This window comes from Ammospiza nelsoni, chromosome 12, assembly GCF_027579445.1.
Source record: "Ammospiza nelsoni isolate bAmmNel1 chromosome 12, bAmmNel1.pri, whole genome shotgun sequence".
Taxonomy (NCBI): Eukaryota; Metazoa; Chordata; class Aves; order Passeriformes; family Passerellidae; genus Ammospiza; species Ammospiza nelsoni.
The window spans coordinates 7,848,029-7,873,970 of record NC_080644.1 but is presented as its reverse complement, the minus strand read 5'-3'; the positions used below and the strand labels follow the sequence as shown (position 1 = coordinate 7,873,970).

At 42.9% G+C, this 25,942-nt stretch overlaps 1 protein-coding gene across 2 annotated transcripts; it reads left to right on the top strand.

The window, feature by feature from the left end:
• The first annotated feature begins 18 nt into the window (after positions 1-18).
• On the top strand, positions 19-24,907 carry RPRD1B (regulation of nuclear pre-mRNA domain containing 1B). Of its 2 annotated transcripts, XM_059480487.1 has the most exons (8): positions 19-332; positions 1,757-1,886; positions 2,930-3,063; positions 9,064-9,176; positions 10,944-11,070; positions 12,182-12,357; positions 21,077-21,132; positions 22,444-22,609. In XM_059480487.1, exons 1-7 carry the CDS (start codon positions 182-184, stop codon positions 21,107-21,109), a joined length of 864 nt encoding a protein of 287 aa, XP_059336470.1. In that variant the 5' UTR covers positions 19-181; the 3' UTR covers positions 21,110-21,132; positions 22,444-22,609. The 2 variants fall into 2 exon arrangements, with proteins under 2 accessions (XP_059336470.1, XP_059336469.1); XM_059480486.1 differs by lacking the exon at positions 21,077-21,132 and having other exon boundaries at positions 20-332; positions 22,444-24,907.
• Positions 24,908-25,942: the final 1,035 nt, after the last annotated feature.

The following is a 25,942-nucleotide window of genomic DNA, read 5'->3' as shown; positions in this document are numbered from 1 at the left end:
TGCGCATGCGCCGAGCCCTCCCGCCGTGCGGCCCGGCTCCCTCCGGCGCTCCGTACGATGCCGCCCCTCGCCCCGCGGCGGGGTCAGGGCGCGGGCGGCCATCTTGTGGCGGCGGCCCCGGCGGGTTGTTGTCGGTGAGGCCGCGCCGCGCCCCCCCCGCGGGCGGAGCAGCCCCGGCCCCATGTCCTCCTTCTCGGAGTCGGCGCTGGAGAAGAAGCTGTCGGAGCTAAGCAATTCCCAGCAGAGCGTGCAGACGCTCTCGCTGTGGCTCATCCACCACCGCAAGCACGCGGGGCCCATCGTCGCCGTGTGGCACCGGGAGCTCCGCAAAGGTGCGCGGGGAGTTTGTGCGGCGGGGGCCGCTCTGGCCGCCCCTGCCCGAGGTAACGGAGCTGCCGCTGAGCGCGGCCGGTTCCTCCTGGCGGAGCTCGGCGGGCCGGCCTCGGGAGAAGTTGGTGTCCGGGAGTTGTGGGAGCCTGGGCGCTGTTTGGCTGCCGTGTTGTTGTTTACTAAACTTTGGGGGGAACGCCACGTATGAGGGGAGCATCCGCTGATACCGGCGGCGGCTTTGGGATGGCAGAGGCACAGCCAAGCGTGGGTTGAGAGGGAGGGGATGCTCAGCTCTGGGCGGGTGTAAAACAAGAGATGTACGAATTACGTTCCCCTGACTATGCTCAGGCAGACTTGGAAGTGCTGTGGCTGTTTGGCTCCGTTTTTGAATTTTGGGTTTGGATTCATACAGCTCACCCGTTACAGAGTTAGTGAGAGGAGATAAGCAAAGAAAAAGTAGTTGTAGGAGTCCGTAAAACTCTTTGGTGCTATCAGCCAGAAACATTTTGTGCGTGTTTTCCTTGCAGATTAACAAAAGGGGATTTCCCAGATGGCTTCATCCTGAAGCCAAGGGAGATTGCAGTGCCTAGCGGAAGGTGTGCCAGGCGGTGGCAGGGGTAGGAACGAGGTGATCTTTAAGGTCCCTTCAAACCCAGACTATTTTAGGATTGGATGCCCTGTCCCCAGGTGCAGCCAGTGTCACCATCACTGTGAGCCCCTTGGAGCGGCTGGGCTATCTTCTATGTGATTGCTGCTTTTTGCCATTTGTAGTTTATTCATGAGTTTTTGAAGAGCTGCCTTTGCGCTGTTGTGGAAATGAGCACCTTTGTTTTCTGCCTCTGTGTTGTTTTTGTTGGGCGTGAAATTCGCTATTTCTGGCCATATTGATGAAGAAACTGGCGATGTCAAACTAGGGCCATTTAAGGTGTATTGAAGAAATTTGATATTAGGAGCATTGTTTGGAAAATTTTTGAGTCTCCACAATAGCTTTCTCCTGCAGTTTCACTCATTCTGAGTTACTCAGTTTTATTATTTTTCCTGAAGTTAATTAATAAAAAATAAACTAATTGGTTTATTAATTTGCTGATGGGTTAAAGCAGCTTTTTCAAATTGTGTTTAAAATTTATTGTTTTTTCAGAGTTGAGGTGTCACTGTGCACAAAAAGCATTAAACTCGTGTTTGTTTTATGAATTAATTGGAAAAGAGCAGAAGTGAGGACATTGAGAATTACTTTACTTGAAATCCCCTGGTTTCCTTTGGTAAAATGGAAATGTTTTGAACTTTGCTTTTAGACTGCAAAGCTAAACAACCATCAACAGCTTTCAAAGCCTTGTTAATGATTCCAGGTGAAGGAAACGAGAAATAAATAAAAACTCTCCTTTTGTTTTTTTCCTTTTCTATTTTCTTTTATTTTCCCCTTTCTCAGCAAAATCAAGTAGGAAACTTACTTTCCTGTATTTAGCAAACGATGTCATCCAGAACAGTAAGAGGAAAGGCCCTGAATTTACTAGGGAATTTGAATCTGTTCTCGTGGATGCATTTTCTCACGTTGCCAGGTATGTTGCTGTATTTCTTCAGCTTTCCTCTCTAGAGATTTGCATTCTTGTTATTCAAAGCTTAATTCAATTGGATTTTGTTGTTTTTTTAAGTCTAGGCCGTGCTTGTACCTTCTCTGTAGTAGAGATTGGATCCTGACTGCTTTGTGGTTGGGGACTGTTTAGTGTAAATGGGTAACTGTGTGTGTGAACCAGTCCTTCACAGCTTTACATGTTTGTGAAGCTCCTATGGACTTTATTTCAATTGTTACCTAAAGATCTGGCAGGTCTGTTTATGAGCAGTGGAATTGAGCAGTTGGGTGTGTTTGTTAAAGCCACATAATGAATGGCTCTGCCCCATTGTCAAAAGACTTTGAAAGAGCTGATGTTTTGGGTCACTGGGTTCTCACCAGCCCTGGGTTGAGCAGTTCCTTTGTGTGTTACCTGACCAGTAATATCCTTGCCGCAGGAAGGAAGAATTTTATAGTTAAAAGGGAAGAAGTGATGCAGTCACCCTCTTACCAAAAATGCAGTGTTGTTTATTTAAGATTGTGTCTAAATGGCATAATGAGTCCTGTTACCTCAGCTAAACAACATTAATGCTCTGGGTATTTGTCTGTTCTGGAGGGCTGTCTGACTGTCAGAGCACGCCCTGAGTGCATTTAAGTGCCTAATGATCCAATCAACCTGCTTTTAATTGGGATGTTATTGGCTGAAACAGCTGTTTAAAGTTAGTACTCAGAGTTGTAAACTTGTCAGCTTCAGGGTTTTTTATAAACTCTTATTGCAAATTCTGAATGATGGCAAGTTTCTTCTTTCACAACTTTCCTGCCCTTACTTTGAGGTGAGAATGGTGGGAGATTTCCAGGCAATCTTTAGGTCAAATGAAGAGGAAAATTGGCCACAAGTGTGTTTTGCACAGTTTGTCTCAGACGACATGAGCAAGATTCTCTCCAAATGTTCACATATTGCAATGGGTGCAGCTGCCAGTTTGGAAGATGCTCTCTGAACACATGAGGAGTGTTGATCAGCTGAAGTGTAATGATTTCCCAATCTCTGAGCAGAGAAGCAGACGAGGGCTGCAAGAAGCCCTTGGAACGATTGCTGAACATCTGGCAGGAGAGGAGTGTGTATGGCAGTGAGTTCATCCAGCAGCTCAAACTGTCTATGGAAGACTCCAACAGCCCTCAAACAAAAGGTAAATGCATATTACTTGTCATGTGTGTTTTGTTTTTAATTTGGTGCATGTTTCACTGCAGTTATTGTGAGGAATTGAGCTATTGCCAGAGCTGGTTGTGGAGATTCTTCAGGACTGTGTTGAGAAGGGTGATTTTTGTAAAACCCTCAGTTCTGGTTTGCAGATGTGCTGTCGTGGGGCTGGCAGTGAGCTTAACTGGGTGTGATGTCTGGTGCTGCTTGTGCAGATTCAGTGCTCCAGGGCTGCCTTTTGGGGTGAAAGCAACTCAGTCATGCAGGGAGCTCTGTATCCACCTCAAGTGTCCCACTGTGCATCTCTGAGACTGCTCAGCTGGGTTATTAGAGTGTCTTATTCAGTACTGTCAGTGCTTTCATTCTCATATTAATTGTTTTGTTTTCCATAGTTACTGATTTTATTATGATGCAGAAAGGAGTTTTGAATAATTGAAGTCTGGAATATATGCCCCAGAAGCTTGTCTGGTCTCTTATTTTCTTACACCAGCTGATGTAATTTGGAGAAAACTCTTAACTTTGCATAATTTAATATCATTAGAACATTACAGGTATAACCTTATTACTGCATGAGACCTGTGAGAAACTGAGCATAAGCTTGTGTTTGGTGTGCTTTGGTTTACTGCTTGGGCAGATCTTGCCTCTTCTGTAGCACTTGCAGGTGTTTCACTGGTAGTGCTCCAGTGGAAAGAGGGGAGCAGTGGGATGCCTCAGCTGTGGAATGTGAGGGTCATTAAAAATCAAGAGTGTTCTGGTTAAAGGAATGTTTGTCAACCTTACAGCTGAAGGAAGTGGATGCTCCATTCCTGGAAGTGTTCAAGTCCAGGTTGGATGGGGCCCTGAGCAAGCTGATCTTGTGGCAGGTGTTGCTGCCCATGGCAGGGGAGTTGGAATGAGGTGGCCTTTAAGGTCCTTTAAGGTCCCTTCTGTTAAGCCATTCTATGATTCTGTGAAGTGTCAGTGTCTTCAAATGAGCTGGAATGACATTGCTGCTCTGGTCATATTTTTTTCTGTTGCCCACAGAGTTCTGATGATGTGAGAGAGTTGGCTTGGTCATTAGTAAAAGGTCCTTTTGCCATTCTTAGGTGTTGGAAACAAGGTCTGATTTAGTTGGTATTTAATGTAGAATTTATAAGATATGAGCATAAGTGAGATCTGTATGTGAAGACATCTCTGGCTGTAGCTTTGTGCTTTTTCACAAGTGCTTTGGGCAGAACTGCTGATGGATGCTCTAGCAGCTCACACCAGTGCCCTTCCACCTGCCCCTGATTGAGGTGTACCCTTTGGAAGAAGACTTTTGCTGTTTTTCCCAAAATGTTGTGAGCCAGCTGCCCTGACCAAAGGGGTTATCCCATCTCTGTGGAGACAGAGTCTGTGCTCTGGGGGTGAAGGTGAACAGTCTCTGCATGAACTGGCTTGTGTTGGGGTTCCTCTTGTCTGGCTGCAGTGAATGAGGCCCCTGTGTGTTATCAAAGGCCAGAATTTACACTCCTGACAACCCTGACCTGATCAACTGAGGACTTGAAACTTTAATTTAGTGTAGCTGGGTAGGTGTTTCGCAAGTGTTTAACTTTGAATCTAAAGGCATTGATAATTGGTACCATGTGTTCCTGGTCATTTGGCAACCAGCTATCCTTCAGTCTCCTTTCCTTTTGGCTGATGGTATCAACCACTTCTGCTACTGTTGTCTTTTCAACTTAAAAACATTTGTATAAAATTAAACTTGCTAAGAGTAACAGATCTTTGTCTGTGGAAGCAGAGTGGAGGAATACAAACCCTTGAAGAGCTGCTGTGTGCACAGCTTCGCTTGGCAAGAAGCTTAGTTTTTGCCTGGGTAATTAGAGGTGTTAATGTAGTATCTTTTATTTGAAGGAAGGTTCAGGCCTTTGCATGAGTGTGAATGTTACTGCCTTGTCAATTCATGGTCAAAAAGAAGTTTGAAAGATTCAGCAGGGTTATCCTGTGGGTTTTTCCCTTGCTTTGACTGGCATGTGTGCAAATGAGCTTCTTGATGGTAAGAGCTAGTTTCACCTGGGGGCTTTATGGATTTCTGACATAAATTGGTGTTTGAGTTTCTGGTGAGTTGCAGAAGGCTTTTTTGTGGTTACTGTATTCCATCTTCAAACAGGTGAACATAAGCAAGATGGCAATTAAGGTGTCCTGGTTTACAGATAGAACAATTATTGTAAATGTGGAAAACCATAGTCCAGTGCTCCTCCAAAGCCATTCTGGCTGGCTGGGTTTGTGGATGCCCAAAGTAGATACAGCTGAGAAATAGGCAATGTTAGTGTCTGTAGATTGGTGCAAGCTGTGCTGTTAAAATGTTGGAGCTCCTTAAGGGCACCTGGTGATGTTGATAAGACCTGGTGCTGTGATAACAACTATTCTTTTCTTCAGCCTGAGGTATGGCAACAAGTCAGTGCAGGTCGTTCTCTGTTATTTTTCATACTGCGGTGTCCTAAATTCCTGATTTGGTGGGTGCTTCTCTCTGAGGATAACTCTGCTTGTCTTGAGAGCACCACTTAGAGTTGTGTGACTTGCCAAAGTGCAGTGGAGTCCTGTGTCAATGAGGGAATACATCTTCAATGCTCATCAGTCAGTGTTTCAGTGCTACAGTTTGTTTCTTGTTTTGTCACTAGCAAGGCCTTGGGTAATGCACAGCAATTCAGTTGTCTGGGCATGCTGAGCTCCTGCTGTGGAGCAGAGCTGATTTCCCTTCAGAGAAACAGAGGGATAAGACAACCAGCCCTTTCTAAGCACTGTATCCCCTGGTTTGACTGCTCAGTGGTGCAGCTGACTACCAGATTTTAGTCTTTCTGGTTCCTTCAGGAGATATGCATATGCATGGAAATGTGCTTTTGAATATTGATACATTGTTTTATCTCTAAATGTATTCATTAAGCTTGCATTTGCTTTCTCATTAATCTCATTTTTATTAGAATGTTTCTTTTCACAAGCAATAGGGAAGAGAAAAAACCCCCATTTCTCTCAAAGACTGGAAAAAGTAGGTCTTAAAGGTTTGATGTGAAACCCTTCAGGCAATACAACCGATATAGCTGATGTGTTTTCTTTTTGTTGTCTTTGTAACAAGCAATTGAAGAAGGTCCTTGAATGTGCTGTGATGTAGGAGTGTGTCACTCTTAACACACAGCTGAGATGCTCCCCGACTGCTTTCATTGTGTTTATGTTGCAAATTCTGGCACAGAAAGTCAGACTTGTATTAAAATATGGAGAAGAACAGAGAGGAGGGCAGGCAGGGAGGCTTCTGAGGGTAGCTGAAATGAAGGCACCTGGACACAGGGCTGGGTATGGATTTGGAGCAGCTCAGCTCCAGTTGTGCTTACCCTAGGAGAGACTGCCAACAAATAAATGTTGTAATGAGAGCTTCAGCAACCACAAGTAATCTACCCCCAAAGAGAGAAGGGTTTGGAATGGTTGGAGGGGGGTGCTGGCTCATTAGAAGCTTGTTTACCTCTGAACAGGCATCAAGAACTGAGAACACAAAAAGTGAGCACCTGAGCTGGGAAGATCCCTCAGGTGTCCAGCTGACAGGAAAAGCTCATAATTGTCAGCAAGGCCTGGGACACTGTAACCTTCCTCAAGCCAGCTGAGATGGTTCCTAGCATAGAAGCTGGTGCAGAAATGCCTTTGCAGGTGTCAGTGGACTCTGCAATAGCAAGGTAGCAACAACCTGGAGTGTCACTGCACGGCTGCGAGGAGAGCAGTTGTTTGATTTTTTGGAGAAATGGAGAGTGCTTTGCCCTTTGGAGGCTTTTTGGGAGTAGTTCAATGTCTGTGAAGGGCACAGCAGACCAGGAGAGCTGGCTTCATTGGGGTTTCTCTGGCTTCTTTGTGTCCATGTCAAGGTGGACTCTTGATTTTCAGGGAAGAACCTCTTGAATTCTACAAGAGGTATCCTTGTAGAATACCTCTGTATTCTACAAGGATATCTTGATTGTTTTAGTTATTTATTACATTCTGATCAGTTCTGCAAGTTCTCAGTGCTTGTTTTCCCCTTCTCTGGCTGGATTTGACATGCTTTTCTGCTGGTGTAGACTGTGATGGTTAAATTACCCCTGGCTGGCAGGTTTTGTAAGTTACCCAGGCAGGGTGTATCTGTGCTGTGCTTCTGTTCTTTCAGGGATCCTTTTGCTCCATATGCTCCTGGGTTTGCAAATAAGCAGAGGGTTTTTTTTTTCTGTTTTGATGAAATTGAGAAAGAGTTTCTAGAATTCTCCAGTGACTTTTGCTTAGGTTTGCAGGTGCTCAGCATCACCAATTTCAGAGTGCTTGCAGTCAGACTCACGTGGCCTTGTTCAGATGGAATATTCAATGAATTCTGAATCCTCTGTGTCAGAGTGGTGAGCAAGTGTAGTGCTGTGTCTTGTGGTAGACCAGTTGGCAACACAGCAGGAATAACTCTTCAGCAATTTGAATCCCGGCTCTCCATTTAATTTCACTTGTGTGATCGCTGTGGTCATGCATTCTTCTGTTGTTGGTTAATTATTTTATGATAAGTACACACAAGTGATAAATACTGATGACCTCTTGTGTTGAGCTGGGTAATTTTAAATGCTCTCTTTGCCCACTTTCTCATCTGCTCATCTCCTGTTCAACCCAACTCGTGTTTCTCACAGACCTCAGTGGGCAGCAGCTGTTTTCCTTGTTGGTCTGGTGCATCACAGGCTTGTCAGTCAGATTGTCAAGCACTCATACATCAGTTGGATACATGCAATAATTGGCTGGCCTTTTTCTAGCCTAGGTAGCTTTGTTCTATCAAACATTAACAATTCCTTTGGTTTAGGGTAACTTTTGAGTGCTGCTTTGCCTTCCATTGAGTGAGTCTGTCCTCTGACAGGTGTGTTTGTGCCTGCCTTGGGAAGTTGTTCAGCTCTTTCCCCAACAAGAAGGATGTAACAGCTCCTCTGATTTCTCTCCATTAGAATGAATTTTTGTCATATGTCCCACTTGACAAGACAGGCAAAACTCTGCATTTAAGGACAGACCTTTCTGTTTGGTTCTCCATTAGAATGGGACAGTCTGGTTTTGTTTTAAATTGAGTGATCTTGATTTTTTCTGTGAATCAAAGTATATACAGATTATCTTGGCAAGACTGCATTCCATTGAATAGATGTTTTTAAGACTGTTCAAAGATTTCTTACAAATTACCCCATATCTTATTATCTTTGGTGGTAAGTCTAAAAAATGACCTGCCTTCTTTTGAAGGTTCTGTGGCTGGATCAAAGGCATCATTAAGACTTCTGACTCATTTAAATAAACTGTCTCTTCCCTTTCAAGATAATGTTTGCCATGCTGAGGTTCATTTAACTAATACTGTCTTGCTTTATGACATCCCTGTTTCTGATGTGTTGCAGGTTACCTGCTTGGAGATTAGTTCATGCTTTGGTGTTGCTGCTGTCACATCTTGGAGTTGTAGTTAAACAGAACTGTCCTGAAGCCCTTATTTTGATGAAAGAGTGGAAGGTTGAATAATGAGCAATTACTGTGTTGATTGTGGGACCACAGGGAGCATATAATTAATGCAGAAAGATATAACTTGAAATTCTTCTGTCCTTGTATACCTTCAGTACCTTGTGTACACCTCAATGCTTCATTTTTACTGGTAGAAGTCCTCACCTGTACACTCATTGTTAGCCAGAGCATCTGAGGGTTGAGATCTGTAATTTATTGACTAATAGCACATTTATTTGTGTTTCCTACTTTCATTGGGAGAGGCACAAACACATGAAGTGCACACTGCTCGTGTATCCTCAGGCTGGCATCTACAGAGATACATGGCTGGAAGAAATCAATCTTTTATTACTGTTTTGCATTTGAGTGTTTGGAATATGATTCCAACATTAAAGTCCAGCTGTGGTCATCCCCTAGAGGGCTTAATCATCAGAGCATCCATCTGGTGTAATTCTTTGAAGTTCAGATAGTTAAGGTGGGCAGATCTGGCATCCAAATGAGTTGTTTCTGTCTTCAGTTGCAGAGGAGAAGAAATCTTTAAAGCGAACTTTCCAGCAAATACAAGAGGAGGAAGATGATGATTACCCTGGGAGCTACTCACCCCCAGACCCCAGTGCTGGGCCGCTGCTGGTATGTGGAATGGGTTGAGCCTGGGAGGAGCTCTGGAAGCCGTAGGGCCACCTCCCCTGGGTCACAGCCACCTCCCCTGGGTCACCGCCACAAGGTGGAGCTGACAACAAGTGAAACGGGTTTAGTGGTGAGATGCACTTTGGGGTTGAGAAGTCCATGCAAAGGCAACAGATTCTTTTTCCCTACTGCAATTATGTGTCACTTCTGAGCGATTCCCGGTAGTCTAACCCAAGGTCTGAGTAGTGCTGCCAGGAAAGAATCTCAAAGGACTGCTAGAAGAACAGCCCATATTTTAAATTCTTCTCAAAATCAATGTGTAGCTTCTAAAACCTAAAGCTGTGAGCAGTTAATACAGCTTTCTTTAGTAGGTCATATCTTTGTGTAAGTTATTATACAGCATAACATTTATTATATTTGTATGGAGCTGGTAGGAAAACCAGCACTGAAGACTTTGGAGGCTCCATGTTACTGGTGTGGAAATATTTGGAATGAAATAGAAAATCATTGCGGCCATTTCAGGCTACAGAGTGAACATATGTTAACCCAGAGCCTATTTGAAGGGGATAAAAAATTACACCATCCATCTGGTAAACTGTAAACATTGAAAAATAAAAATAAATAACAGTTGTCCAGGAAATAAGTGAAAATTTTGTTGTTGTTTTTACCTCCAGATGCCTTGCAGTTTATGGTTTCTCTTGATTATAAACATTGTCATTGTTGGAAATCATTTGCAGTTTGCAAGGAAGTAGTAAATATTAGGTAATGGACCTCTTTGTTTTTCAGATTAGGAAAATATTTATTTTAAATTTGTTAGTGTTTTCATTAGCTTTCAAGCTATTGAACTGTAGTTTAAAAATCAGTGCTTGTGTTTATAGTCCTAGTGTTCTGTTTCAAAAACCTGCCGTACTTCAGAATTTTTTAAACAAAAAAGCAACACTTTGTTCTTCCTGTTCAGGGAGTTTCTCTGGTGATTTTTTTTTGAGCAAGGAAGAAATACAATGTGTCAGGGATGGTCCTCCTAGAGCTCTCCTCATCCATGTCCTTTTAAAGTTTGGCTGCATTTTGAATGAATTAATTCAAACTGACACGTTTTTCCTCAGTGCACTAAAGCCAGCTGAGAGATGAGCTGAGGGCACAATGAGGAGCCCAGCTGAGTTGCAGAAAGCTCTGTGCTTGCAGGGAGCTGGGTGAGGACAGCCATGGCTTTGCAAAATCAGGAGATATTGGAGTTTATAGTCAGTAGCAAGTTACAGAATTCTAAACCTTGTCATGAGGGAAATTTAGTATAGTTTTGTTTGGGCTGATGGAAATTTGGTGTTGGGTGTTTTTGCTCTGTCAGAATGCGGCTTTAGAACAGAACAGAAAGGTGCCTGTACACTCCAGGGAGGCAGAGATCTGCCAGGGATGTTTGGGTGGAAGATTCAGTCCCAGCTTGAGAGAGCACACAGGACTGGTGGTTCTCTCAGACTGGTGTGGTCATGTCCTTCTCAGCTATGTCTTAAATGATCACTTTTCTTAATTGGACTGAGAAGTTTCCCACTGCAGAGCCTTGAAAAGGATGGCCCTGCTGTAATTATGCAGGAGGAGCTAAACACTAGGATAGTGTAAACTCAATGAATACTCCTTGTGTTAGGTTTAAAAATTACTTGAAGAAAATATTGCTCAAATGGTGCCTTTCAGAAGTGGGTGAGCTCCTCTGCAGTGACCACATCCCTGGGAAGTGGATGTGGTTAAGGTTACCAGCTTTTACTGTTGGTTCACTTGTAGACTGAGGATTTGATCAAAGCCCTACAAGACCTGGAGAATGCAGCATCAGGAGATGCAACAGTGCGGCAAAAAATTGCTTCCCTGCCTCAGGAAGTTCAAGATGTTTCATTACTGGAGAAAATTACAGGTATGAGACTGTAAGATGAATGAACATGGGTCCAAAGAATAACTTAGAAATCAAAGTGTGGTTTTTTGTTTTTTGTTTTTTTTTTTTGTTTTTTTTTTTTGGTTTTTTGGTTTTTTTTTTTTTAATAATCACAATGTATGGTGGAGTGAATTCCTGCTTTTGTGTCCTTGCTTTGTAGTTCTGGGGTAATTAACAGATAGCAATCCTGTGACTAACACTGAAGATTAAACTTACATAGCTGCTTCCTTTTTTTTGGCTTGGACTGAGGCTTTTGTACTTTGAGAGAATCATCAGCATTTTGCAAGAATATAAAGGAAATCGAGCAAGTGTTCTCAAGTGGATGTGTTTGCTCTTAAACACCTCAGCTGTTAAGATATCTTGGAGTTTTATCAGAGTGTGCTGAGTATACACATAGTCCTTGATTGATATATTTTCAAGTTCTACCAGACTGCTGAGTACACACATAGTCCTTGATTGCTATGGAAAAGGCAAATTGCTACCCCCGTTAATCTGTCAGTCTTTGTTTAAATTAACTTGTGCAATTGCATTTGAAAAGTAATTTTAATAGAAGCATTTAGAGGTTGAACTGATTTGACTCTTGTTCCTGGAGGTAGTTTTAATTTAGAACTCATTATGAATTATCACTTATTTGACCGTTCATGATATATTCTTAGTGTCCAACTGGACTGTATGCAATTCTTAGATTTGTGTCAATGCATTTGAAATTGCTCCTATATAAGAGGAATTAACTAGTGCACAAAGTGTTTAAATGTAGAAACCACTGGATTTGTTTACCTGAAGGTACTTTCAACATTTTAATTAACCTGTTCATAGAGGCTTGCTATTCACAGATTTATCTCCCTGCTTTCACTGACATCTCTGCAAGAATTAAATGCAGTCAGTTATGTCAGTGTCTAAAATACAGCCCACAAAGGGTGTATGTCCTAGTTCCTGTTTTCCTGTGATAACAACCCTTATTTTCCTGTCAAGCCAGAAGTATATTTACGAACAAGATGTTATTGTGCCTGTGGCTTGTGAATCTCAGCCCTTCTGTCAACAACTGGAAATTTTAAACTTTGTCCTCTAAATCACCCAACGCTTTTGCACGCAGACAAAGAGGCTGCGGAGCGGCTCTCGAAGACGGTGGACGAGGCGTGCCTGCTGCTGGCCGAGTACAACGGGCGGCTGGCGGCCGAGCTGGAGGACCGGCGCCAGCTGGCACGCATGCTCATCGAGTACACCCAGAACCAGAAGGATGTGCTCACGGAGAAGGAGAAGAAACTGGAGGTGAGTGCCTGTTACTGAGGCTGGCAGAGCAATTGGTTCACCAAACGCTCGCCCCGGACTCCAAATCAATGGGTTTCTCCCGAGGGAGATGATTCTGGGTGTTACCTTTACGTGATTCTGGGTGTTACCTTTACATTTAGTTCCAGGTCCTGCCTTTACATTTGATTCTAGGTTATCTAGGTTCTAGTTGTCTTTACACTTGGAGTAAAACAGGTAAGAAAGCAGTGTCATATCTTCAGAGTGCAAATCTGTCCTGATGTTCAGTCTAGATGTTTCAATGCAGCTGGAAAGCCCAGAGCTCTATACTTTTTAAAGAAAAATAGACTTGCCTAACACATAGCTTATTTTGTTATGACAAAATTTTAAAAAATTAATCTTTTTCAAAGAATTAACCTCCGTTTGCCATAATTAGCTGAGGTTTTTTTTAAACTGCTTGGGTTTTTTGTTATTTTCCTGGTGATTAGGTATCCTTCATCTGCTTCTTGAATCCTGCTTGTTTAGGGGAAGCAGTTTAAGCCAGATCTTCTGCTCTGCATCCTTTAACAGCCACTTACCCACAGCTTCTGTGGTGCAGTGTAAATGGGGCTGGTAGTGAAAGACAACGACTTGTGTTTCCTGTACAGCTCCTTTGAACAGGGAGGGCAGGGCCCTAAAACAGCCTGGGGCTGAGCTGAGCCCCCTTGCTCAGGCTGTGCAGCCAGCTGTTTACAACTGTTTATCCAAAATGTGCCTTCTCCATGGAAGTTCTTTCAGCAGCACGTTGTGGGACTAGCGAGGAGTTTAATTAATGGCTGTGGTTGTATGTCACTCTGCCATCTGCTAAACTGCCCCTTGGCGGCACATTAAGGGCTTCTCTGCACCGCCGTGCTGGTGATGAGCAGCTGCTGCGGGGTGGGATGGGAGGGGATGTGGAGGACAAAATCTCCTGGAAGGAGACTGAGCTGCAGCAATTGCAGTCTCTGTTTACTCTCATGGCAAACCTCCTCCTCTGACAGCTCGGCAACATTGTTCCCAGATAAAATTCATTTTGAGTGTTTTCTTTGCCTGTGTTTATATTGGAGTTTCTCAATGCCTTGTGACTGAATTTCTTCAAGCATAGCATCAGTCTTATGACTGAGTCAGAAAAAACACTTTTAGATGTGGATACAGATGATGCCATGAAACCAAATGTTGTTTGGCAACTGATTTATTTTCTGTGGAAGTCTTGGGTCAGATTTTGAGGGTTTTTCTTGCTTAAAGGACACCTATGTGTATCTTAAAAAAAACCCTAAATGATACATACTGCTATAGGTAGCAAAATGCTGCACAATAATATTTTAAAAGGCTCAGAACAATTGATAATTTTGAGTCAGTTTGAGACTTTGAAACTGAGAAATCCGTAATGACAACATGAAATTAAAATTTCTAATGCATTAGCTGAAATGTTGTGACAATCGTGGAGGTTTTTTGTTTGGAAAATATCCTTTTGCTAAAGAATGTTACTTGAAAATTGTAACTCTGGCAGAGGCAGAAATGTAACCCTGAAAATTAAGTGTTTTGCTGGTTGAGTTGCTTTGTTAATGATTGTAATCCTGCTGATGGCAATGGAACGGGCTGCTTGCACACTGTTAGGTGTAAACGCAATTCTTCACTACATTAGAAAATAAAGAATGATCCTATTTAAATATTAGGATCTTATTAAGTATCTGTTTAGGTTGGCATCTTTGTCATTCTGCCAGACAAGACAGCCTCAGTGCTGTAGCAGTCTAAACAGAGTTGCAGGAAATGCCACTCCAGCAGTGAACATGAGGCACGATTGATATTCGTGTCAGCTCTCAAACCTCAGTGAGGGATGTTGCCTGATTACAGCATTCCATTGTTCTGCCCTTGTAGAGGGTTAATAAACAGTGGAAGATGCTGGTTGCAGATAAGGCAGGCCAGATCTGCTTATCAGTTTTATTTGAGTCTTTGATGTTCTCAGAGTATTGATAAGCCTGTATTTTTCTTTGTAGTGCTAATAAGCATTTTACTAGAAGGATCTGAAACTTGTAACAATTAAAAATGTATTTAAAAACCAAAACATTTACTCAGGCAAGGTCTGAAATGAGAAAATAACTTAAAACAATCTAATTTTACATATTTACTCATTGTAGGCTTTGCTCTCTTGAAGTGTCTTTTCCAGGATCTTTGATACTTTGAATTTTTCCACTTGTGCTGAGGAAGTTTCCTCTAAATTTCCTGACTTAGATGAGAGGGTGTGTTTGGATGGAAGATGGATTGTTTACTTCACCATCCTCATCCAGCCAAGGCTGTTGGTTGGGGAGAGAGGCCTCTGACAGAAATAAAAGTCAGGCTATATTTTAAGAGATGGAAATACCTAATTTGGAAATTACTCTGGATGCTTTTTGTATTTTTTTTACTCGTAAAGTCTTTCACTGGGATAGCAATGAACGTAGCTAATCTGTGTCTTTTTGAAAAGCAGCTTTTATGGTCTAAAGAGCTGCAGTTGTTTACTAATCCTGTTAATGCTGTCCCTCATGAAACAGCAAATTATCAAAACATACAGAAACTCAGTATGTTTGTGTCTTGTGGGCTAATACTCAGAATACTGTGCATGTCAAACCCCTGTGACACAGCTCTTGTCATCAGTTGCAGTAAGGCTGTTTAACTGGGGGACACTGCTGAGGAACATGCTGAGGCTTTGGAAAGGAATTACACATCAGCATGGACACAGCTGGCATGAGTAAGGATTGAAACAGTGAGGGGCAAAGCAGCACTGGTGATTTGGAGGGAGGAAGCTGCAACAGAGCCTGAAGATCATAACATATGGACAAACTCTGCTTTTAGGGTAGCAATGGAAAAAATCAGAGTATAATAATTAGGATTCCTTTATCCTGGGAGTGGTATTGTGGTATTTTGGCTGGAATCTGAGAGCACTTAAGAAGGTAGATTTTCTTTAATTCTGTCAGTCACTAAAATCAGGTGGCCCCAAACTGATACTGAAGAGCCTATAACAAGGCATATCTCTTCAAAGGTAAGTGTTCCTCATTTAACTTCCTGAAAGGTGTGGGGGATACTGTCACTCAACAGCTGAACACTGAATTTATTTTAAAATGGTGCTTCATCTTGCTCAGCAATTGTGGGCTCGATACTGCAGCTGCAGTTTGATCTTCCATGCCAGAGATAGATCAGAGGTGGCCTGGACATTGACAATAGCAGATGACAGGAAATAAAATCCACTTTCAGACAGGTATAGAAGCAGAAGCTGTTGTTTCTATAAGAATGAGATGTGTCCTTGTATCTCACAGTAGTATTCAACTTGCAATGGAAGTTTCATGATTTGTGTTATTTTTGGCCATTGCTGCACCATTACAATTACTGAGCACAATCAGCTGGGGAGGTTTTTTGTCCTCGAGCACCTGAGCCTGCAGAACTTCAAGGAGAATTGTCTTTTGAAGTCAGAGCACTCTTCTGGAATGCATGGCAGGCAAGGAGAAAAAATCCAGGGAATTAGTTTGTGTAAAATGGAAAGGCAGTGGGGAGAGAACATCCCCTATTGGTGTACCAGGCAGGTGTAAAGTGAAGTCAGGTAAACAGAGGAGACTGGAAGAACCAGGGAAATGGCAAATTGTGTAGAAGCTTCATGGGAACCTGAAATAACTACTGACAATAGGAAACCTAGGGTGAGTGGAGGGAGGGTTTTTTTGATCTGATGGGGAGAAGAGGCAGAAAAAATAGAAGATTGTGCAGTCGGAATTTTTGGTTTGATGTGCAGTCAGTGAGGGCAATTCTTCCATACACCTTCTGTATCTGTGTTGGTGGAAGGTGACATGAGGAGCAGTGTAACACAGGCAGTGTGGATGGAGCAGGGTACGTACTCAAATAAGTGTGTGCTTACATGTCTGCAGCTATAAATCTAAAGAACATACTGTATTTAAGATCCAGCTTAGGGGAAATATTCTGATTCTTGACTGCAGCTGAAAAATTGTCACTTAGAGTCCTGCTGAGAGCTCTGGGGGTTTTTAGATGTTTGTGAGTTTTAATATTCATGGCTTCAAGGCACCTTTAATAAGGTGTTAATGCCGTGCCCACACAAATTTGCAAACCCCCTTTGATAATGCATCTCTGAGGGATGAAGTGCATTCTCACTTGAGGTTTTCTGGACTGCCCAGCACTATACATTTTCTTGAAATACAATTTAGTTCAGTGGGTTAATAGGCAATTTATTGCTGTGCTGCTTCCACTGCCTGGGTCTCTGTAGTGTGTCACTGTTGGCACGGCTTTGTGGCTGCTGCTTCCCTCAGACAGGAATTCTTGGGTTCTGTGGTATATTCATTTCAGTGGTTTAGACAGTGAAATAGGAGATTAAATTTTAGGGCTCCTGCCAGGAAACAAAATTGTCAGTATTTGACACGTGTGAAGTAGCAGGAGCAGTTGTGGGAATCAGCAGCAGAGTGGGGTCAGCTCTGCCACCCTGGCAGGGAGATCCTGAGCTTGGAGCCCCCAGGCAGTGCCAGACCTGTGTCTGTAGGACCAAACTGGTGACTAATGGGGCAAGAAATGCTGGGCTGTGCACCAGTCCTGCCAGCTGTGAGCCACTGGTGCCTCTGGGTGTGGGGCAAGAGCTCAGGCTGCTCTGTGGGAATGTGAGCTCACAACTGCAGGGAATTTGCATTTGTTGGGCCATGTATAGCTCGAGGCAACAGCTGTGTTTCTTTGCACAATGGAAAGATACAGTTCCTTCATTTTGTAGGTGCTTGTAGATATTTATAATTACAGTAGCGCTGCAAATAGAATAATACTAAACAATAAAAGCGAATAAAAATAATACAATATTCACATACAATGTTTTTATGCATTTTACTGAAGTGAATGAGTATTGACCACTCTCTTACTTAACTAGAAAAGCATTAAGATGCTTGGAGAGGTGAATGTAGCTGTTGGCTTGTGCCCTGGATGTTGATTTTTATGGTGAATATCAAATGTTTATTTCTGGGAGAGGATTTGGCAAATGAAATGATGATTTGTGCCCATCATACACTGGCAGCAGCCTGGGCTTTTTCTGAGAGCTTTTGAACATTGCAGAGGTTGAGGCATTCCCAGCAGCTGGAGAAATGCTGCTCCTCTGCTACTGCCTCTTCTGTTGTCCTAAACAAAGGGGAGAGCAAGGAAACAAGTTTTGGTTTGAGAGCACGTAATTCTGCCAGGAGCAGAAGCACCATCTCTGCTGAAGTGTGATGAATGATGCCACAGAAGAAAGAAGCCTTGTCAAATTTAAAAGAGCAAGACTGAACAAATTTAAGGTTGAAAATGAACTGAAGACTCTGCAAGGAAATACATCATTCAAGCTCTGATTCCTGGACTGCATCTTTCAGATAAAACCTCAGATTTTCTGGTTTAGTGCTGCTGCAGAATGAGGAAACCTGGTTCCACCCTGGCATTTGGTTTCACTTTGCTTTTGAGGAGGGTTCTGCTCCAATGAGCTTGTGGAATGGCAGAAGTTTCCCTTTCTGTTCTTTTTCTAGTGAATATGTTTTAAAAGTACTTTGCATAGGTTAAGTGGCAAGGAGCAGAAGGTAAGGAATACCTAAACAGCCTGCTGCAGTACTGTGGTGTATTAAATATTTTTAAAGAGAGGTTTTACTTGGACATATAATCACTGGCTGTCAGACTTCTCACTTCACTACATACTCTGCAAATTCCTGCTGAGCCTCTGATGCATTTTCCCCCTGGCTTATTTGTGGTCTTCTGCTTTCCTACAGCTGGCTCAAGCTGCATCATATCAAAACTGCGCCTGACCGGCTGCTCTTCCTATTCACTTTCCAAATTCTCATTAATGCTTAGCTAGATGTTTTTGCAGCAGATGCAATTGCTGTGATGACTTACAGCATGTTCCTGCTCGACCCTGCGCAGGAGAGGACGTGTCCAGTACACACTCTGAGCCAAAATAAGCTGAAATCTCTGCTGTGGAACGTGACAAGGTGAACCAGGCCACGCAGCAGTGCTCAGGATGAATTTCCTGTCATGTTGATTACAGCCAGTTCTATAATGTTCAAGCACGGCTGCTTTGGAATGAAACACTGTGTCAGCTTCATTCAGCAGTGGCTAATTCTGATTTTGCATTTGTTTCAAGGACTGAGTATCTAATTCTCTTGGCCACTGAGGATGTAGAACGCCATGCACTGAAAGGAAACATTGATTAGCAAAAGCATCCGTGTGGCACAGAGCCAGTTTTTTCTTCTATCATCCTGAAACTCCTGCTTACAGCAGAAGTCTCATTATTTTGTCTAAAAAAAGCAAATAGCATCCAAATACTATTAATCTTAATATAAACCTACTGAGCAGTGAGACAATCAGCTCAACACAGAGTACAAACAAAGGCCTTGGAAAGCAGCAGCTTCTTAACTGGACATTGTGTTGTTCAGTTTCATGGAATGGAAGGACTTTGTGGAAAAATCTGCAAGGTGCAGTTTCCATGCATGTCACGGGCTACATGAGAAACATGATTTCCCATAAAACCTGCTTCCAGAGTCCTGTGTTGCAGAATATGGCCAGAACTTGTGGAAAAAGCAAAGCCCTCAAGCTGGAAGGGGGTTCAGTGTGTCTGCTGCTGTGTATTCTTGAGGGGAGCAGCCAGCATTCCCTGTCCCAGCTCTGGCTCGGGGTCTCTCCTTGACAGCTCTGCCAGGAATCAGCACAGCAGCTCAGGCTGAGAGGGATGGAGAGGGTTAAGCATGGAACAGTTTCCTGCCATGCTCTGTGATGTGTATCCAATCTGTCCAGTAAGTATTCATCTATTCTAGGAAATCTTGGTTTCTGGATTACTCCCTTAGTTTCCATTCCTGAATTTATTGATCTTTTTCTGAGCCAGTTTTGGTTTGGGGGCTGTTGCTGCCTCTTGCTTGTGAGAATTTTTTCTGTCTTATTTTTTCAGTTTGGTTTTTAGCAGGTAGGATGTAGGCCTTTGGTGTTGATTAGATAACGCTTGCATTTACTTATTAGTAAGGTGGAATTACTTAGAATTGAAAGGAATATGGTTCTCAAGGTGACTTGATGTTTCTTTTTTGTCATCATGTGCATACAAAAGTCTCTCTTCAAACTGGGAGGATGTTTCTGATAACTCAGTGTTCCATGTAGCCCTCAATGTTGAGCATCCCAGAAAATAAGGACATGCTACGAGCAATATTTTCCTAAACACTTGAAGCTGTTAACTGTGAATTTGGAAGCTGGTTGGTGCTGTTAATATGCAGAAGAATTGCTCCTAAGTCTGTGTGTTTGCCAGCAGCAGTGTGGTTTGGACACATCTTGGTGGTTCTTAATTTGTCAATGTGTTTTATAAGAACTGGGCTGTCAGGCAAGGAAGGCATTGGCAAGATTCTCCCTCCCCTAAGTAGCTGTCTTGGGAGAGGAATGTTATTTGCATCTAATATAACTCTAATGGTCACACAAATCATCTTCAGCTCAAAAGCCATCACATTCCAGTCCTGACTGTCCATGAGAAGTGATGGATCCTGGTCAATTTTGCCCTGAAAATGGCAGGACATTAGTCTTTCTGTGGAGGTTGTACCTGGTTTTACGTAATTGTTTTTTCTGGATCTATAATTGGATCCATAAATCCATAATTGTTTTGTGTGGATCTTGGCAATTCAAGCCATATTTGAGGTATTTTCTTGGCTTATGCCTGGAATTCGCAACTTCTTTTCATCTTCCCTGCCCGTTTATCAGACCTGGAGGACTTGCCAGCTGCCTTGCCCTTCTTTTTTTTTTTTGTTCCTATCTTTAGTGGGAATTACTACAGAAGAAAGAAACACCTGCTGATACTCACTCTTGACAGTTTGGCATTCTTGAGGAGGAAGTGCTGCTCATTCTTTCCTGGCTTGATATCCATCACTGCTTGACAATGGTGTGAATTATGGATTTTAAAGTATTTTTAAGTTGGTCTTCTGTGGATCTCCAAGTCGAGCCTCTTCCACCCTCTCTGTTCCAGCATTTGGAGCTCAGTAGATGTTCCTGCAGTCTCTGCTGTGTGTGCAGGAGCTGGGGTGCTGCTGTGTCCATCTCCAGCACTGGGGGTGTGCCAGCCCTGAGCTGAGCACTCAGGGCACTCTCTCCCTATCCCCAGGTTGGCTCCCACGTGCTTTTGGAGAAGAATCCCAAGTGTTGGAATGCTGTGCCTCCATGGCATCCCTCGTTATCTCCTGCTGCTCTCTGTTAATGCCAAGGAATCTGGGGGGTTTGTTTTTGTTCTCTGTCTTCACCTCATGAGTTTCTCGACTCGTTTCTCTCTTTAAGAATTCCCGAAAGAGTGTGATTAGGACTGTGGGTAAATTCTTTTTTCCTGATTCTCTGTCTTTCATTAAAGCAAGACAAATCCTCACAAAATTAATGTGTGCACCTTGAGGTGTTTTTTTTTGTTGCTGTTCTCTAGGCATGAGAACAGCACCCTGCAGTTCATGGAGCTGGGAGGGCTTTGTTTGGACTTGATTATTTCACTGTGTATCCTGTGTATGTTAACAGAAGTGTTTGGTTATATTAACTCACTGAGCCTCATAAGGGATTTAAGTTTGAAATAGGCTGTTAAAAGACATTCCTGTTTGGTGCTGGCAGGAAATTTATGGGATGCACTTAAACAGCCATTGCAGGGGTATCGGGAGTTGTTGCGATTGACGGCTGCTCTCACTGTTCTAATTCAAAATAATGAAACACAGAGAGTGTAAACTCCTTGCTTGTAACTCCACAGGAACTGCTGTGCTTTGATGTTTGGAGAAGGTGAAGAGAATTTCCATCACTGAGAAGGTTAGAAAGTCTGGATTAAAGTTGTAAACTCTTCAGAAAGATGTTTTGATTAAACATGTGCCTAGTTTCATTTGATCATCAGAGATATAAACTTCTGTTCTCTTTGCCAAGTAATTAAGAAATGAAAAGTAAATTGATATTCTAGGTGGCTGTGTGGCAGTCTGTTCTGTGTAATTTTTTTCCCTTAAGCTCATTGTTTCCTGCATTCTGGAGGTGCCATGAAAAGTAGGCCACATGTAGTTGAGTAAAAACTGGCACATTCAAAAAAAAATTATGTGCTATTTGAGTTTTAGTCCTTCAATTGTTGTCTTCTCTGACTGTTTCATGAATGTATAGAATCACAAAACTTTGAAATTGCATAAGCAGTCTTTAATTAAAATCTTCTGTATTGGATAATTTGGATGTGTGTTGGGCTGCTCATAAGTGGCCTCTCACCAGAATTGGCCAAGGTACAGTTCTTTCTTCTGTTTTCAGGGTCCAAACTCCTCTCTCTCCTCATTAGGTACACAAGTCACTGGTGTCTCTGAAACCTGGAGGAATTTCTGCACATGGATAGGGATTCCTTACTGCACTTTCACTACTCAATCCAGACCTCATTTGTGGAAAAACCACTTTCAAGTTTCCTCTTTGGAGATTTTTAGCTTGCTCATTTTTCCCTCTGTAATAAAATCCTGAACATGTTAATGTCTGTATCTGGTGTGGATGTGCCTTTCCCTGGTTTACATTCCGTGGTCCTGCACGTGTTTCCATGGTGTCCCTGCCATGCCAGGGTTGTCATGTGAGCTCATAAAGGAGGCCCTGTTTGACAACCAAAACTTGGGTTTGATTTAATAGCTTGAAAGGGGGAAATTGGATTAATTAAGTGTTGAGAATTGATCACATTTGAAAGCAATGAGCATTTTGGCAGCATAGTAAATACCTGTGGTGTGCCTCAGCCTGTGGCTTCTGGCAGTGGAGGGGTGTCAGGAACATTCTGGCAGCAGCTGGGCGTCAGTATTTGGGGAAGAACACAAGGATAAAGCAACTCTGCACTGACACTTCTCTCAAATGCTCTATCAGGCCCTAGTGAGTGCTGGTTTGGGGACATTTTACATGTACAATTAGTAAGGCAGGGCAGGGTTATTAGTGTAGGGATGCCAGAGCCTGTGGGCAGGCTGTGAATTTGGGGCAGATGGCAGGGTCTGCACTGCTCAGAGCACCAGGGCCTGGCCACCTTCTGTGAGTCCTCACCTGGAAGAGACTCCTGGCTTAACTAACAGTACTGTTAATTAACCTGTGCTTAATCTCTGTTCTCTTGTGTCTTTCCCTCAGGAATACAAACAGAAGCTCGCTCGGGTAACCCAAGTGCGCAAGGAGCTGAAATCTCACATCCAGAGCCTTCCAGACCTGTCACTGCTGCCCAATGTCACAGGAGGTCTGGCACCTCTGCCATCTGCTGGGGACCTGTTTTCAACAGACTAGAGCAAACCATGTGCCCCAGTTTTCATTATTACCAGCAGAAGAAAGAAGACTGGTGTTGGCTGGAAGTCTGGTCTTCCAAGATCTGCAGTAGGAAGGAACTCGCAGACCCTGCTTTGAACCTCTTGGCTGCTCATACTCACCCTCTCTGTGTGCTCTGGCTCACAGGAGGGGAGGAAGAGGAGTGAGTTTTGTGAGCTCTAAAGGGAGTGGGGGTGGTCTGTTTAGGCAAACTTCTCTCATCTTTTCCTGTACTCTTTAGTTGCTGTTTGCCCTTAGCACTTGTTACCCCCACAAAGATCACAAATCATGTACACACATACCTGGGAAGCTTCCAGAGGAAGGTTGACTATGCAGCATCTTCCCTCTGTACAATTATTGTATTATTTCTGAATAAGTCCCATCTGTTTTAGTTGGGTTTCTGAGCCCCATCTCTGGGAGCAGTGGAATGGCTCATGGGCCTCGTAGGGATGTGTGTGCATGCCAGTCCTGTGCCACGTCAGGGGAAGCATCTGCTCAGCAATGGTACAGGGAAAGATTTGTTCCTAAACCTGCAGTTCCTCATAATGCTGTGGCCTGATGTGAAGGTAGTTCTCATTTGGCATGGATGTAAATTGAAGTCACAGGCAATAAAAATAAGCAGCTTTTCTTTGTGAAATTAGAAGTAGACTCATAATTTACACTGTGCTGAGCAAAGCAGAACTGGATGTTACCTAAGTGGGAGTGGAAGTAAATTTTGTTCTAGCTACCTTAGATTTATACCACATTTTTCCTCTTCATTATATGAAATCAGATGGTAATGGAAGCTTTGATTTAATGACCTGAGAGGCTGTAGTGGTGTGTGGCAGCTGCTGGTGTCCCTGTGACAGGCACTGTTAGGTTTGCTCTCAGGATGGTTGCATTGAAAATCCAATGATATAAACTCTCCGTAGCTTTAGTGAAGTTGTCTGATGCACAGATGTGAAATGTGGTATAAATATTTATTTATATAGAAAATAGACCCATATATATGCATATATCCTGTATGCACATGTACCCTGTCCATGCATGTAGATATTAGAAGGATGTACTTAATTTTGTGTCACAGATTGTGAGTTGATTTTTATAATCAGGAAAAGTGTAAAAAACAAAAAAGGTAAATTTTAAAAACTCTTAATTCCATTATGTTGCTGGCTAGTGTTTTAGCTGCCAGGGGTGTAGTTACATTTCAGTTTGTGTGTTAGGTGTGACAGGCTGGACTCTGATCACTGAACCATTCCAATCTGGATACAATTCTTTTAAATTTAGCACCTCTCACTACAAAACAGGTTCCGTTTCTGGAGACACTTGATCTGGTAACACAGGTTTTGTAAGACAGAGGATGAAGTGAGCTGAGATGTTCTCTCTGTGCCTCCCTGTGGTTTTGAGCTGGTGTCAAAGCCAGGAGAAGAAAATGCAGAAATGCACAGCTCGTTCTGCTCCGCATTAATTTATTTGTCAGGCTGCTCAGTAGCCCGGTCAGTTACAGCAAACACCACCACAGCATCTTTTGATCATTCAGTTGTTCAGAAGCTCACGTCCTTTTCCTACTGACACTTCTTTTGTCCTTTTTTAATGCTCCTTGCACCCTCACTGCCCAACCTACAGATGTTTTTTTCTCTTTAGTTTACAGGAATTTTTCCAGTGGCAGAACTCTGTGTTCCCTGAGTCTCTTTGACTGTGCAGGCTTTTATGGTCCATACTTTAGATTAAACACTGTACATTCTCTCTGCTTTTGCCAAAAATGAAAAACAAACAAAAAAACCCCCAACACCAAACTTCAAGAACCCAAACCAAAAGACTTTTCCATCCTGATTCAGCTCACAGAGTTACCCCGAGGCTGTCAAACCAAGTTATTTTGAGCATTGATTGAATGTGTATCCATTATAGGACAAAAACTGTCAAAAACTGATGTAGACAAATGTGTTGGCATCTCACGTTTGTGTTTTGGGCAGATCTGTGAGAGAGTTGTCTGTCTGTTTTTTTTATTTTTTAATTGTAATGTTTTGATTTTTTTTCTGAATATATGCGTGTGTTTTATTTTGCTTAATTTAAATGAAGTCTTGTAGTTTTTAATTTTATTTGTTTTACTTTTTGGGCAAAGGGCATCTGGTGAACTGGGTGACATTTTCTGAAGGTTAAACAGATTTACCCACAGTGTGTCTTTTTTAACAAAAGCTTAAATCTGTATATTAAATGACTTAGGAATTAATTTAGACATATAGGCTGCCATTTGACAGCAGTATATTCTGAAATGTCTCATAGATATCTATTTTTGAATAAAGAGGGTGTCATTGAACAGTAGTGTCCTTACTTCTTTCCTCAATGCTCTGACACCCTGTGGGTTTTGTTTGGGTTTTTTACCTTTCTAAAGCCCAGGGAGTGTTTTGGGGAGATCCTTGAGTCAGTTTTCCGTGCAGAGTGGAAATGGGGGATTTCTCTAGGACATGTCAGTTGTTACTCTGGGAAAAATACAAATAAAAAGCAAACCTGGAATGGGAGGAAGGTGTCTCCCTGCATGAGCACCAGGAGCTGCTGTTCCAGAGGGTCAGTGTGATTGAAGCCTCTCAGCTTTGGGGTCTTCACGTTGCCTTGGGAGTTAATTCTGGAGATTTTGGGGAGGTTTAGGGGTTCTTCAATTAACCAGTCTGCAACAACCTCTGTGGGCAAACAGTGATTGTTTCATATGCCCTGGAGAGGATCTGCAAAGCGGATTATGTTTTATACTGATTTACAAATCTTCCCTTAAAGGCACTATATTTAGCACTGCTTTCACCAAGCCTTGCAGGGGCTGGGCGGTGCTGTGGGAGCAGGAGGGAGCTGGTGTGGTCCTCCTAGTGAAAACCACCTTTGTGTGGTGTTGCAGGAACTAAGGTGGGGTTTTCAAAGAAAGAAATGTGACAAGGTACTGGCTGTCCTTCCTTGCCTTTGCAAATCAGGTTTTTGTTGTTTTTTTTTAAGAGCTGGAACAAAAATACTTGACTGTTAGGCAGCTGCCCTTGCAGCTCAGTACCTCAGTGTGCTGGTGTGCATTCCCTACTCTGTAACCAAGGAATGGGGGCTCACACACCTGTACAAGGTGAGGAACTCACTCCTGACTAACAGACAGGTTAACTGTGATACCCCAGGTTGTGATGGTGATGTCCAAGGCAGAGCCTTGGAGTGGTGGAGGCATCCTGTGGGGGGAGGGTGGGGAGTTGTGCTGCCAGAGTTTTGACCCAGGGCAGGCTGCTGTGGGCTTTGGATTTTTGGACCAAGTTTTGATATGTTCCAAACTTTATGTATATTTATCTCTAGGATTAGTTAGAAAAAGTATAAGCTGTCCCTAACGCTC